Source organism: Poecilia mexicana, unplaced genomic scaffold (genome assembly GCF_051168715.1).
Source record: "Poecilia mexicana isolate PSO_F unplaced genomic scaffold, ASM5116871v1 scaffold_1, whole genome shotgun sequence".
Lineage (NCBI taxonomy): Eukaryota > Metazoa > Chordata > Actinopteri > Cyprinodontiformes > Poeciliidae > Poecilia > Poecilia mexicana.
The window spans coordinates 24,614,855-24,631,273 of record NW_028263370.1 but is presented as its reverse complement, the minus strand read 5'-3'; the positions used below and the strand labels follow the sequence as shown (position 1 = coordinate 24,631,273).

At 47.8% G+C, this 16,419-nt stretch overlaps 1 protein-coding gene across 1 annotated transcript; it reads left to right on the top strand.

Annotated features, from left to right (window-relative positions):
• Positions 1 to 570: 570 nt before the first annotated feature.
• Positions 571 to 16,329, top strand: LOC106922970 (neuronal membrane glycoprotein M6-a-like). The gene is made up of 7 exons (XM_088007719.1): positions 571 to 706; positions 10,757 to 10,949; positions 11,471 to 11,627; positions 12,487 to 12,640; positions 14,208 to 14,284; positions 14,360 to 14,425; positions 15,617 to 16,329. Exons 1-7 carry the CDS (start codon positions 571 to 573, stop codon positions 15,767 to 15,769), a joined length of 936 nt encoding a protein of 311 aa, XP_087863845.1. The 3' UTR covers positions 15,770 to 16,329.
• The last annotated feature ends 90 nt before the right edge of the window (positions 16,330 to 16,419 follow it).

Sequence of the window (16,419 nt, the reverse complement as noted above, 5' to 3'; positions counted from 1 at the left end):
TTTTTGACCTGTGGGACCCCAGAAGCTGTGCGTAGGAACCAACTGCCTCAGCAGAATGTGGATCAGATGGTTGATGAGGCAAAACTCAGTGAATTGCTGGAGAACAACTTCTGTAGGCGTTGAGGTGTTTCTGGTTCCTCTTCTGAAGGTGGGGAAAGCGGTGGCCTGTTCATGGTGGGGTCGGTGAGCTGCTGACCTCAACTCGGCCATCCTGGGCAGAATACTTCAGCGACCTCAGTCCCACCAACACATCTTCCTCTGGAGAAGCAGAGCCGCGTTACCTTGGGCTGGGCTCTCCAGTCTCTGGTCCCAAGGAGGGAAAAAGTCCTCGGTGGCAAGGCCCCGGGGGCCGACTACATCTGTCCTTAGTTCCTTAACACTCTGAATGTTAAGGGGATTGGAGCTGACGTCCATGGGTCAGTTACTGGCAGGGGGAGACCACAGCGTGGGGTTCACGCTCTCTTAAAGCTTCCTGGGAAGTTCAGGAGTTCTGGAAAGGAGGGTCCATTGCACAGTTGAATCTTGGATTCAGAAAGAACATGTGGTTTTGGTCCAGGACCCTCAGAAAGGATGCAAGGGAAATCGCACCTGTGTGTCAGGGGCCAGTGGATGGCATTCGGCCGTGTCCCTTTGGTCCGCACCGCCAGCAGACGTCAGGCTCAGTTCCAGGGAGAGTTGGACTCCACCAAAGCTGCTCTTCAGTTCTGTTCGTAACCTTTACGGACAAGATGCTGGTCATCAGGAGGGACTCGGAGTCCAGCAGTCGGAGGCTTCAGGTGGGTTTTGAAGGAGTTCTGGTGAAACGTGTTAATGAACCTCAGAACAGCTGAAAGATTAATTATCCACAGTGAAACACTGTGTAGAAAACAAATGGTGCTTTTTGTGGTTTGCATCATTATTGTCTTCGTACTGTAATTCACAGAATTCATGACCAAATTAAATGGAAATCAGTTGGATACAATTATTTATTATTATTTTTAAGATACACGTTGCTTTAGGCTAAATTTAGTGTGAAAGGGATCCGTTATTAGTTGTAACAGTGGACCTTAACTAGGAAACATTTCACATAGAAAACAACAATAAAAATATTTTATAAATTTAATAAAATATTGTTAAATGAATGTTAATGCTGCAGCATCAGGTTTATGCTAGCAGCTAGCGCGCTAACTCCAGCATCAGGTTTATGCTAGCAGCTAGCGCGCTAACTCCAGCATCAGGTTTATGCTAGCAGCTAGCGCGCTAACTCCAGCATCAGGTTTATGCTAGCAGCTAGCGCGCTAACTCCAGCATCAGGTTTATGCTAGCAGCTAGCGCGCTAACTCCGCCCAGAAAGATGAGTGAATTTTACTCAATAAGAGACGTTCAGCGTCTGAATATGAACCAAACGTTAAAACAACGAGGAGGAGCGATGAAGATGAGGAAGAGGAGCGGTGACTGAAGCTGGTTACGGTTAGCATCAGGATCAAAACATTTTCTAAAATATTTCAGAGTGGTTTGTTATAAAGTTGCTTCACTGTACATCCGACTTTATCTTCCAACTGATTTGTATCAAATTTCTGTCCAATGGGAGCAAAGGTCATCATCCACCTGGCTTTAATAAATTATAATCCGCTTATAAAAGCACAAAGTGAAAACCAAAGTCCACTTTTGGCTTTTGGACACCAATGAAAGGAGATTCAGATCCTTCAGTCTCATGTCTGCTGGTTCCTCATCAGCTGGAATCGAACCACCGACTGCAGGAACCATCCTGTTGCACTTTGTTTAGGTTCCTGTGTGACCAAAACGTTTCAGCCATCGAGCAGCTGCTGTCTTCTGGAGGCTGTCGGGAAAAATGTGGATTTGTTTTATGTAATTGAAAATTAAAAATATGAATCAATCTGGTCAGAAAGATGGAATAAAGACTTGGTCAGATTCAGTGTTTTTTATTTTTACTTTTTCTATCGTTTAAAATGTATTTTTGGACATAAAATTCATGGCTGCAGATTTAAAAATCTGCTTAGAGAATGAATCTGAGGACGGAAGCGGTGATAGGATGCTGGAGAAGGCGAGAGAGAGCAGAGCGTCGAAACAGGGACTTCCCTTAGCCTCCATCATCTGCAGGGAGGGAAAACAGGCATTCACACACACTCTGCCTCCCACGTACACACACACGCTCTCTGTGCTGAGCGCTAGCAAGAGGCTTCACACACGGCTTCTCACGAAATCCAGACAAAGGGAGTGTAACCTGCAGCGATGGAGGAAAACATGGATGAATCCCAGAGCCAGAAAGGTAGGAAGGACGAGGCGGTTGCGCTCTCGGTCTCCTCAGGTTGAGTTTTTCCGTCGTTCCGCTCTTCGTCCCAATCGGTGGATCCTTTGTGTGAGCGGCAGGAAAACCTGCATGTTTCTGTTTGTTCCTGCCTCGGTGTTCAGAAACGGGAGTCGCTGTGAATCTTAATGACTCCGTCTGCATGTCGCTGCTGATCTTTCTGGATCGTTTTCCAGCGCCTCCATGAATGGATGCATCAATAAGCAGATTGTTTGGGCTGAGTTCTGGAGGCTGGACGGACAGATGGACGGCCAGATGGATGGATGGATGGATGGATGGAGGAGGTGGGAGTGGCTCGGGGGAGGAAAGGGGCAGAAAGAGGGAGGGCGCGGGGCAAAAGCGTGAAATGAAGAGTAAAAATGAGCGGGAGGGGTAAGTGGGGCAGTGATTGATGCCTCCGTTGGGATTTTCTTTGTTCGCCTCCATTGTTGGCGCTTCACGCCTGTCTGAACGCCTCTTCCTCTCCCCTCCTCACCCTTTCCCTCCATTTTCTCCATCTCTCCATCGAGGCCTCGTTTTCTGGCTCTGAATCTTTATTCTCTCCCGTTTCTCCATTTTCACAGTTTTAAAAAACATTTTAAGTTTGATTTCATCTTCCAGATCAACATTAGACCAAAAACATTCATGCTTTTCTTTTTAAATTGATTTTGATGGCTGTTGTTGTCGTCGGTGTTAAAAATGGGCGTGTCCCTCATCTTCATCGCTCCTTCATCATTAAACTCCCACATGAAGCTTCAGAATCAACAACAGCCGAGACGTTCAGCCAGAACATGAACATTTCTGCTGATGGACCGTAATAATCTTTATCATCCTGTATCTATGGAGACCCGCAGCGGTCTGCCTCCTGGGGTGTGATAGGTCGGTTTGTGAGCTTTTTCTGGAAGGATCCGCTCCAGCCAATCAGAGAGCAGTATTCACGCAAACATCGTTCTTCATCCCAGGTTCCTCCTCCCTCCTGTGCAGCCTGACCTCTGACCTCTTTAGCTCAGGAATGAGGCAGGAAACTGGACTGTCCATCTGTGACGTCATCCCTCATTAGTTATTACACTTGGTTAAGGTTAAATATGCATTTACATTAAAACTTGGAAACATTTTAAAAAATGAAACTAACAGGAAAGACGTTACTTTATGTTAAGAACTTTAAGAGCGATTAAAATATTAGGGAACTGTAAAATGAATCACAGGCTAAAGCCAAACAGATTGTTATCCTGACCATTAAAATGAATGAAAATCAGTTTTATTTTTAAGGTGATCATGTATTTCTGCTTTGTGTTCTCAGCAGAATCAGGAGAAATAGTTTGTTCATGTTTTCCTAAATGACCGTGAAGACACCGAGCTGATTGGACTAAATAATGAAACTCTTATTTTAACATAATGTTTGTCATATAACAGACATTTTAATCATAACGTCCTAAAAGTGTCCCGTCACTGAGTGATGGCAGAACATCCAGTCAGGATTTAAATAATAAAATCTGAACCTTTCAAACATCAGCAACCAGGACGTTTCGGTGACGACGTGTCGCCATGGCAACAGAAACAGCGTCCATGTTGAAGTCTCAGGCCCTAAACGTGTCACAGCTGCGTGATTTCACTGGTATGAATATAGAAATATATAAAACTTTATTGGAAATGGGATTATTTGGAGGAAGGCAGGGAAAAGGCTTAAAGCACAGAAGGACAGAGAGAATGTAAGATAATATCGTGTTTCTGCTTCTTCATCTGCAGAAACAGAAACAAATCAGAAAACTGAAAAAACAGCAAAAACAATAAATACATATAAAAATAAGAACAGCTGAAGAGGACACGGCTCTGGTTAATACAGGATGTATTTAGTGGCCCAACATCTGAAAACTCCTGAACGTAAACAGGAAGGCAGATTTAGGGTGTGCAGTACCCCGAGATGGCCTCCAGGGGCGCTGATGTGGGTCAGGACTAAAGGAATGCATTGGTTGAAGCGCTGCTGCCTTGCAGCAGGAGGGTTTTGGGTTTGAGTCCCAGTGTGGGGTTGGCATGTTCTCCCTGTGGTGTGAAGGTTCTGTCTGGGTCCTCCAGCTTCCTCAGCTGGTCTCTGAGTGTGGCTGTTTGTCCTGTGATGGACTGGAGTCATGTCCAGGTTGTCCCCCGCCTCTCGCCCAATCACCTCTGGAACAGCATCAGGATCTGCTTATTAACCATTTATATACGCTAGCTTAGCTAAAGCTAACCTGCAGACCAATAAACTAAACAATATTCCCTTAAAATTACAATAAAAGACATTTATGGACCTCCACAGGTTTGATGTCCTGTATGCAGGGTTGGAGCTCTGAGACGTTTCCTGAACAGGTTCTGAACCAGAACCTCAAAGTTACTCCCAGAAAGCTCTGAGCTATTCAGATTTAATCAGAGGAACGAATCAGGAACAGAAACTGGAAGTTACTGGGAAAACACCAGTAAAGCCAGCAGCAGACAGGAAGTGTCCTCAGATCTGCTTCCTGTTTGAGCTTCAGACTGAAGCTGGAAGGTTTGTGAGACGTTCGTCCTCCAGTTTGGGTCGGAACCAGTCACACTGGAGAAATACCACTGGGAACACTGGGAACACTGGGAACACTGGGCACTTCATTTGTCTGAGAGAATCCAGCAGCAGACATGAAACTGATACTGGATTAATATCCATTTCATTATGATGACATTAATAGAGACGAGGAGGAGAGAGGAAGAGGAGAGAGAGTCAGGTCGATACAAATCGACTGAGCCGAGACGTCAGGGAGGATCTGCTTCAACACACACACACACCATACACACACACACCATACACACACACACCATACACACACACCATACACACACACACACACACACCATACACACACACACACACACACACACCATACACACACACACACACACACACACACCATACACACACACACCATGCACACACACACACACCATACACACACACACCATGCACACACACACCATGCACACACACACACACCATACACACACACACCATGCACACACACACACACCATACACACACACACACACACACACACACCATACACACACACACCATGCACACACACACACACCATACACACACACACCATGCACACACACACACACACACACCATACACACACACACACACACACACCATACACACACACACCATGCACACACACACACACCATACACACACACACCATGCACACACACACACCATACACACACACACCATACACACACACACCATGCACACACACACACACCACGCACACACACACCACGCACACACACCACGTACACACCATACACACACACACCATGCACACACACACACACCACGCACACACACACCACGCACACACACCACGTACACACACACCATGCACACACACACACACACACACCACGCACACACACACCACGCACACACACCACGTACACACCATACACACACACACCATGCACACACACACACACCACGCACACACACACCACGCACACACACCACGTACACACCATACACACACACACACACACCACGCACACACACACCATGCACACACACACACACACACACCACGCACACACACACACACACACACACACCACGCACACACACACCACGCACACACACCACGTACACACCATACACACACACACACACACACCATACACACACACACCACGCACACACACACACACCACGCACACATACACCACGCACACACACACACACACACCACGCACACACACACACACACCACGTACACACACACACCATACACACACACACACACACCACGTACACACACACACCACGCACACACACACCATACACACACACACACCATGCACACACACACACACACACCACGCACACACACACACACACCACACACACACACACACACACACCACGTACACATACACCATACACACACACACCATGCACACACACACACACACACACCACGTACACACACACACCACACACACACACACACACACACACACCACACACACACACACACACACACACACACACCACACACACACACACACACCACACACACACACACACACACACACACCATACACACACACACACACACACACACACACCATACACACACACACACACACACACACACACCATACACACACACACACACACACTGCCGACTCTCAGCCTCCCGGTTCTGGCAGCGTTTCTCCTCCATTTGATGGAGTCGCTCCAAGCTCAGTCTGAGGATGACATCATCATCATCATCATCATCATCATCATCATCATCATCATCATCATCATCATCATCACCACCATCGTCTCTCTGAAGGAGGGAGTGGTCCATGTTCTCCACTAGCAGAGAAACAACAGCTTTAAACCTGCAGCTTTCTGCTGCATCATCCCATCAGAACCGGGCCGACGGGTCCATCTGGCCCGGATCTCAGGAACCAACCAATCAAGCTGCAAGCTGGACGGATTCGTTTCCGTCGTTTATGAGCCGAAAACATGCAGGCAGAGCAGCAACATTTCACACCAATGTTGATCATGTTTTAGAGGAAAAGAGCGTAAAAATATCAGTTTAGACATTAAGCATAAATGTAAATATTATTTTATTTTAGCGCATGAGGTGTCATATTTCAGCAGTTTCTAACTGAAGGATAGTTTAGATGGAAAGGAAACAAACTCTTTTAGGTTTTTATATAACATAAAGTAAATGACATCCTCAGCGTTGGAGTAAAACAGAAAATGACTAACATCAGAAAAATGCAGCATCATTCATGGATTCACAGCAACCTGCCATGAAACTGAAGTTACAGTAAATCGTCCAACGAGCCGCTCGGTGGAGCAGAGGCTGAAAATCTTCCTCCCATCACTGACCTGTGACCTCCAGATGATGGTTCTGGTTCCGCTCCGTCATAAAACTCAACGCTCATAACTTCCTGATGCCACAGAGGTTGAAGAGAAAAATAAATTCATGTTGATGTTTGCATGACGTCATTCACTGATGCTAAAGATTCGCCACCCGGAACCAGAAACAGCTGACTGGGCACCAGGTACCGGCTCATTTCATGAATCAGTTCTTCATGTGAATATTTTCCATATTTACTCAGATTATCTTGTATTAAAATCTGTTTGAGGATTAAAATAAACGCTGGAATCTGTCAGGAGCTAAAACGTCTTCACAGCTGAAGCTGGTCCCACTGGGCTCCTCCGATGGTTCTGGTTCTGGTTCAGAGGAAGCAGATTAATCCCAGATCATCACATTTTATTATCAGTCTGAGCCATTTGGGTCATTTCTGAATGAAAATATGGAAATGATACTGAACAGCACAAACAGCAACGATGAACTTCAAATAAATCGGATTCAAACTGGATCTGCAGAGTTTATGGATTTCTGCATCATTTCAAAGTTATTTTAAATGCAGAGAGAAACCAGATGAAACAGTCAGACTGATTAAATCAGAGGCGTCCGAACTTTTACCACCACGGCCAAAATCATCACGTTACAGAAAAAATCCAATCAAAATATTAGCAGAATAAAAACACAAAAATACCAGAAGAAAGTTGATTCAATGTGACCAGCTCAGTTTGGCTGCTGATAACCAGACGTGTTAAAGTTTTATTTTCTCACAAGACGCTCAATATTTATAACGTTAATTTTATTTGCCATGGAGAAACTCTTAATATTACTATTTTATTTCCTGGTAAAATTATGACTTTAATCTTGTAATATTTTGACTTTATTGTCATGTTTTATTCTGAAAAGCCTTCTCTGTAACAACCAGCAGGGGGCGCCCAAGTGTGTGCAATGAGTTTTTGTTCTAACAATGAGAGCCTTACGATGCTTGAGTATTAAATCAGAAATAATTTTTTATTTAAATGTTATTAGTCTGAAAATGTCCTAAAAGAAGAAAATAAATATGAGAAATCAGTTTTTCTCTGACCATTTAAAGTCAGTCGGTTGCTTTAGTTGCATCATATTTGTGTGAAAACCTTCATTTTGTTTTCATGCTGCTCAATCTGCCACATTCTAGATTTACAGTCGAGGGCCGCAAAAGCTCATTCAGAGGGCCATAAACGGCCCCCGCGCCTCACTTTGAACGGCTCTGCTGAGCCTCGGAGGAACCAGTGAAAGCAGAGGACGTTTCTCTGATGGACTGACTGGAAACCAGTTCTGACACCTTCAGGTCAACGACCCAAACCTGCTGCTGAATGAACCGGGTTCTGAACCACGACCTGAAACGGATCAGAACCAGAAATCAGAAATGAAACATTTCAGCAATGACACAGAAGCTGAACTATAAAATGATGCCAACAATCTGCTACAAATGATTTGGGTTATTACCATGTTATTAAGGATCAACAGGAAAACTGGACATTTTTCCTGGTTATTGCATCTGGGTCAGAACAACGTCATCAAACTCCTCCTGAATTTAAAATGCAGAAACTTTACGAAGAGGTAACTGGGTTCTAACGGTACCAGAACCAAATGGGTCAGAAATCAGTCGTCATGGAAACATCACATGACAACAATTACAGTCAATAGTTTAACATAAAACACTGAAAAAAATAGAAGAAACAACAAAAAATATTTTATTAGGAAGAAACTGATTTAATCAGAGTTTTACTGGTTTTACTGGTTTTACTGGCATCATACCAGAACCTCCCTTCACTGTTTGGAAATTATTTCCTTTACTCTTTATTTTTAGTTGGATTAAAACTCAGTGATGAAGTTTAACTGAACAGTTTTTACTCAGATGGATTCTGAACATGCAGAGCAGAACCTTTTCCAGAACCGGTTCCCCTGGTGACTCGGAGCCCACCTGAGGCCCCTGGGGCCCGGCCCCCACAGCGGTCCCCAGCAGAGCCGCAGCCTGGCCCAGTTTCCACCGGGTCACTGGGTCTCTGCAGCGCTGTGTCCAAACATGGAGGCATGACGAGGATTAGAACATGGCTGCACCTCAGGACACACACACACACACACACACACACACACACACACACACACACACACACACACACACACACACACACACACACACACACACACTCTCTCTCTCTCTCTCTCGTCCATCTGCCTCTGTGACTCATGAATGTGAACATGGAGACAGATTTAGCATTTAGCTCTTTATTAAATGGACTCAGTTCCTTCCTGCTGGGCCCGGCGGCCATCTTTGTTCCTCCGTTACCGCCTCGGTTTGGGGAGGGGAGGGGGGGGGAAGAGGGGGAGGGCGCTGTGAAAATGGAGGACGAGCATCAGTGAGGCTGGGAGCCGAGCTGCCCTGTTGCCATGACAACGCTACAGGCAAAGTGGGTCAGCGGGCTGCTGCCGCACCCCTGTTGGCATGGCAACAAGACGGTCAATTAAACCTGAGCAGCATGATGACACACACACACACACACACACACGCAGAAAGTGAATCGACATGCCCCGCTCGTGTGTGTGAACTTGTGAATTGAAATCATGAGTCTTTTGTGATGCAACCTGTGGGCGGGGCTTAGACTCCTACTGACACAGCTGAGACGTGATTGGCTGATAGTCTCGTCAGTCAGGAGCAGCAGACCTAAACGCCCCGCCCACGAAGACAGACCGGCTCCAGACAGGAGCAGACGAGCACAGAAACACGGATTCACAGAAACTTGACTTTCCTTTCAGTTTGGTGATGATAAACGGGGCACCGGATGACTAAAAGTAGAAATGACTCGTGGTTTTTAACCAAAGGCTAAAGAGAAATCTGACGCCTCCATCTTGTTTCCATCTGGTGAAACAGGAAGTTGCTCTCAGTGTCTTCAGAGGTTTTTGGGTCCTTTCCTTCAGTGGTTCTTGGTGCAGCGCCCCCACAGGCCAGGAGGGGAACAGGTTGGTTTGACTCGGAGCAGAGAGGAAGAGAACCACAGCAGCTGGAGATGTTTTATGTTTTGGTACCAATAGAACCGGGTCTACTGGACCATCAAGAGGAAAACATTCAGAAAGAGAGCATTGCCTACTTCATGCAGTCTCTCTGTCTGCACCGCTGAAAGTTCACTCACCTCGGCATGGCCTTCATTTCTGTTAAGTTCTGGTGGGAGAATCGGACTTCCATCCTTAGATAGTCAGTAGATCTACAGAGACGGTTTTTATTTGGGTTCCTCATAAAATCCACGAGACAGAAATCAGTTCAGTTCAGTGATCCAGTTCTGATGAATCAGCCTGGTTCTGTTCGTTATGATCCAGTTCAACTTCCAGTTCATTCCAACTGATTTCCTGATGACTTTTACATAAATTGGAACATTTACACAGTGGGCAACGGCCCAGGGTGGCATCTTGTGTGGGGCGGCAACTCAGACTAAAGTAAAAATTCTCCCTAGAAGTGTCTTAGTTCTCTGGACCCAGTCTCTGGTTCTGATCAGGTTCTGATCCAGTCTGGTAACTGATAACAGTGATGATGCTGATGAAGCCGTTGTGTCTCCAGGCTGTAAGGAGTGCTGTGAGCGATGCGTCGGCAGTCTGCCCTGGGCGTCGCTCATCGCCACCATCTTGCTCTACATGGGCGTGGCCTTGTTTTGTGGGTGTGGCCACGAGGCTCTGAGCGGCACCGTCACCATCCTGCAGAACTACTTCGAGGTGATCCGAGCTCCCGGAGACGTGCTGGACGTCTTCACCATGTGAGTCTGGCCCTCGGCTAGAATTTACCCAGAATTCAGCTTCCTGTCCGGCTGGCGCCGACAACCAGCGCCTCCAGTTGCTCTGAGTCATGGGAGTCTGTGACGATGTAGGATGGCATGAGACACTGAAAAGAGTTTTAACCGTTTTCACAGAATTCTAAGATTAACACTAAATCTCAAAATTCTGAATTTAAAGTTGGAATTCTGAGATTGAAGTTATAATTCGAAGATTAAAGTGTAAATTTTCAGATTAAAGCTGTTTGTTTTTCTGTTAGTGAATTATCTTTACCTGCCCAGGTGTTCAGTTCTTAAGATCCTTTAAAGCTTAAATCCACTTAATGTGTGAAATGAAACCTGATGTTGGATTTGAAGGGCGTGGCAGCTTCGTTTCTACTGTAAACATCTGCAGCTGGTGTTAATCATCACCTGACCTGACGCCTCCCAACATGTCCGCCATCGTCCGGGCAGCAGAGACTCAGACGTGTGAGCAGATAAACAGCGGCGTGTCGCTCTCTCTGCAGCATCGACATCCTGAAGTACATCATCTACGGCCTCGCCGCCGGCTTCTTCGTGTTCGGAGTGCTGCTGCTGGTGGAGGGCTTCTTCACCACCGGCGCCATCAGGGATCTCTACGGAGAGTTCAAGATCACCGCCTGCGGACGCTGCCTGACTGCTTTCGTAAGGAAACCTGGCACTTCGTGATGCTTCAGAGAAACAAAACTGAAAGGAAAAACTAGAGAAATCTGACATGAACCTTTCAGGAGGTTCCACTTTGCTTTAAAGTTCAATTTACTAAAATATATGATTCTGGAAGGTTAATTTTATGCACTGAGATTAAAGCTGCAGTAGCATTTATAAGAAATATGCTTTATTTTTCCATATTTGTTAAAACTGTCAACATGTGCTGACATTTTGCTATGAGACAGATAATATCGACCTCCTCCCTGAGCTGCACCAAAAACAACCAATCAGAGCTAGGAGGAGGAGCTTATCGCTGTCAATCACATTGGTGCGCTCACTGCTGAATGTGCTAAATGTGGAGAAATAACTCACTGTTACAGGAAAGTCATTTATCCACGGTCAACATTGGCTATGCTAACTAGCCTTAGCATTCATGGCAGCTGGAGCATAGCAGAGCGGAGGAATGAGCAGCAGCATAAGAAATTGTGATTGGCAGCGCTGAGAACCACCTCCTGGCTCTGATTGGTTGTTTCTAGTTAGCACTGGGAGAAGGCAGAGCAGCTTAATTTATCCTTAGATTATCTCATAAACTGTCATGACATGCTGAAAATTTCAACAAGTGTGTAAAAAAATATACTTTATAAAAGCTACATGCTGCAGCTTTAATGTCTGTGCTTTAGGTTTAAGTAATTAAAGTTTTATAACACATTTAAAAGCTGCACCAGCTAAAATCCCGGCTGAAGTCTCGGAGCCGCAGGGAGATGCTGGGTTCTCTGTTCCCGCGGTGAAGACGCTCCGTCTGGTTTCTGCTGGCCTGGAGCTCCATCTCTCTGACTCGACTGCTTCTGTCTGGCAGCTCATGGTTCTGGCCTACCTCTTCTTCCTGGTGTGGCTCGGCGTCACGGCGTTCACCAGCCTCCCGGTCTTCATGTACTACAACGTCTGGTCCATGTGTAAGAACGCCACCTCAGTGGAGGGAGCCAACCTCTGCTTGGACCTGCGCCAGTTCGGTGAGTAGCACCAGAACCGCCAACCCAGAGCTGCACTTACCTCTACCTGGAACTACCGTTACCTGTGTGCGTAGAGCGCCTTATCCAGCCCAGAAAACCCAAAGCGCTACATCAGTCACTCACCTGTTCCCACGCTGAAGGTGCTCAGCTGCAGGACATGATATTTTGGTTTGGTTTTGGTTGTGTATGTGTTTTTATTTCCATTTTATTTAATATTTGTGATTGTTGTGCTTTACTTTGAATATTTAAAATATCATCCAGTTCCACTCAGACATCTTCTTTACTAAATTCATTTTGTGGGTCTTTAAAACTGCAGTTTGTAATTTATCATAAATATTTTATATATTTGTTGAAACATCATCATGTTGAGACATTTTGCTATGAGACAGATAATCTGTGAAACAGTCGTGGTCTCCCAGTGCTAACCTCAAACAGCCAATCAGAGCCTGGAGGCGGGACTTAGCGCTGTCAATCACAATCTCATGTGGTAATACTCTCCTTGGTCTCTGCTGTGCTGCAGCTAGCATAGCATGATGATGGTGGATAAACAGTTTTCCTATTCCTCACTATTAGCACATTTAGCAGCGAGTACATAAGGTGATTGACAGCACCAAGCCCCTCCTCCAGGCTCTGATTGGCTGATTTTTGGTGCATTTCTTCAGACGGCAGCAGCAGCTCAGGAGGTCGATGTTTTCATAGCAAACTTTCAGAGTGTGTGTGTGTGTGTGTGTGTGTAGATTTGGGTTGGTGGAACAGAACATCAATTAAAAAAACTAAAGAAAACTGATCAGTGATATGTTGATTCATCCATTGATTCATCCTCCGTACCGGGCCCCCCTCCTGTACCGGGCCCCCCTCTGTACCGGGCCCCTCCCATACCGGGCCCCTCCCGTACCGGGTCCCTCCCGTACCGGGCCCCCCTCCTGTACCGGGCCCCCCTCCGTACCGGGCCCCTCCCGTACCGGGCCCCTCCCGTACCGGGCCCTCCTCCGTACCGGGTCCCTCCCGTACCGGGCCCCCCTCTGTACCGGGCCCCTCCCGTACCGGGCCCCTCCCGTACCGGGCCCTCCTCCGTACCGGGCCCCTCCCGTACCGGGCCCTCCTCCGTACCGGGCCCCTCCCGTACCGTGCCCCTCCCGTACCGGGCCCTCCTCCGTACCGGGCCCCTCCCGTACCGGGCCCTCCTCCGTACCGGGTCCCTCCCGTACCGGGCCCCCCTCTGTACCGGGCCCCTCCCGTACCGGGCCCCTCCCGTACCGGGCCCCCCTCCGTACCGGGCCCCTCCCGTACCGGGCCCCCCTCCGTACCGGGCCCTCCTCCGTACCGGGCCCCTCCCGTACCGGGCCCTCCTCCGTACCGGGTCCCTCCCGTACCGGGCCCCCCTCTGTACCGGGCCCCTCCCGTACCGGGCCCTCCTCCGTACCGGGCCCTCCTCCGTACCGGGCCCTCCTCCGTACCGGGCCCCCCTCCCGTACCGGGCCCCTCCCGTACCGGGCCCTCCTCCCAGTAGCTGCTCCAGGTCGTGTGAGGAGGATTGTTGGTGATGTTTTTGGTGTTTTGCTTTCAGGAGCGGTGACCATCTCAGAGGAGAGGAAGGTGTGCATGGGCTCTGAGAAGTTCCTCAACATGTGCGACTCCAACGAGGTGAGCAGCACCGGACCGGACTGGACCGGACTGGAGATGTTGCAGATTCGGTCTGACTCTGATTTTCTGTTTCAGCTGGACCTGACCTTCCATCTGTTCGTGTGTGCGCTGGCGGGAGCCGGAGCCGCCGTCATCGCCATGGTGAGAACAAACGTACTCTGATCTGATGGGCTGAGAAACTCAACTGGGTTCTGCAGAACCAAAGTCACTATCGGCCATTTGCTTTGAAACTCATTGGATCTAAACTCTGAGGCAGCGTAGTTGGTAGCATGGAAGGTTTGGTTCTTTGCTCGGGTCGTTCTGCATGTTCAGGTCATCTGTCATCTGAGTCTCTGTGTTTCCCTGTGATGGTCTGGAGACCCGGTCCAGGTTGGACGCCCACCTGCCATCCAATGACAGCTAGAGAAACATACCAGCCCACGCCCTGCAGGTCCAGTACAGATGGAGAGACTTATGGCCACTCTGCAGCGCCATGCTGTTTCTGGTTTTACCTCCCAGCAGCATCTATATTCAACAAGACGTGGGTCCTCCAGATACAGTCTGGTGAAATAAACTTCCTCTATGCGGTGGCTGGACGGGCAGAGAAGCTTCATCTGGACTCACGGTGGAGAGTTAAGGCAGTGCAGATCCAGAACATGACGAAACATGAAGCTCTTCAGGCCTGGAGAAACCCGAGTTCCCCCAGGATGGATGAAACATGTCTGGGTTTCTGTTCAATATGTGGAAGACAACTTTCCGTTGCAGCTTCTGCATTTTCACCAGAGATTCCTGAACTTTCTCGTTTTCTCCTTTTATTTTCCCTCCTGATGGTCCAGTCGACCCGGTTCTGCTGGAACCAGAACATCTGCTCCTCCTCCAGCTGCTGTGGTTCTTAGTCAAACCAACCTGTTCCCCTCCTGGCCTGTGGGGGCGCTGCACCAAGAACCACTGAAGGAAACGACAAAAACCTCTGAAGACACTGAGAGCAACTTCCTGTTTCACCAGATGGAAACAAGATGGAGGATTTTAGCGGTTGGAGGATTTCTCTTTAGGCTAAAGACCAGGAGCCATTTCTGCTGCTAGCGCAGGGCTAGCACGTTAGCTTTGGTTGGATTTACCCAGAATGCCCTGCGCTGTAGTCCACTTCCTGCTCTTGGAGCGGTCTCTGGTCCGCTTAATTTCACAATCAAACCAAACCCAGACCTGGAGGACCAGAGGTCAGAGGTCGATTAGCATTCACACCTCGCCAATGGAATTGGACTTTGACTAGGCAGACGGATTGGATTCGGGTCAAAGCGGACTGAACAGAGCTGGTGGGAATGATTGGTTAATGTCTCTGTATCCGTCCCTCAGGTCCACTTCCTGATGGCGCTGGCCGCTAACTGGGGCTACCTGAAGGACGCCAGCCGGATGCAGAAGTACGAAGACATAAAGTCGAAGGAGGAGCAGGAGCTGCATGACATCCACTCCACACGCTCCAAAGAACGCCTCAATGCCTACACATAAACCGCCAGAAACAACACACACTTACCTGTCAGACACACACACACACACACACACACACACACACACACACACACGCACACACACACACACACACACACAGCGGCTGATACAAGCCTGAGGACAGCATAAATCCATCAGACAGGAGAAAAACACAGAAAGAAAAGATGAAAACTCCGACACCATCATCATCCTCGTGTCTGCAGATCATTGGCTCTGGTGCTTGTTTGTCCTGAGCAGAACCTTTAACCTTTGACCTTGAACAAATAAAATCAGCTGGACCTTCTAAAGGTCCCAACGCTTAGCGGCAGAACAAATTCTTACAGCACAAGATTTACAGAAACCAGCGAAACAAACCAGAACCTGCGACCCAAAGAGCCGGAGCACAAAGTTTGTGCTGAAGCCGAAGATCCTGGCAGACACGGGGACGAGTCTGGTGTCTACCAGCTCATCAGTAAATAAGAGCCCCTTCCTTTAAACTGCAGCACCCACCCACACACACACACACACACACACACACACACACACACACACACACACACACACACACACACACACACACACACACACACAGACATGTAGATGTGACTGAATGGTCGGTGTTGTGCAGGCAGTGTCGTTCGGTGGTGTCATGCTGTGTCGTGTCCTCTCAC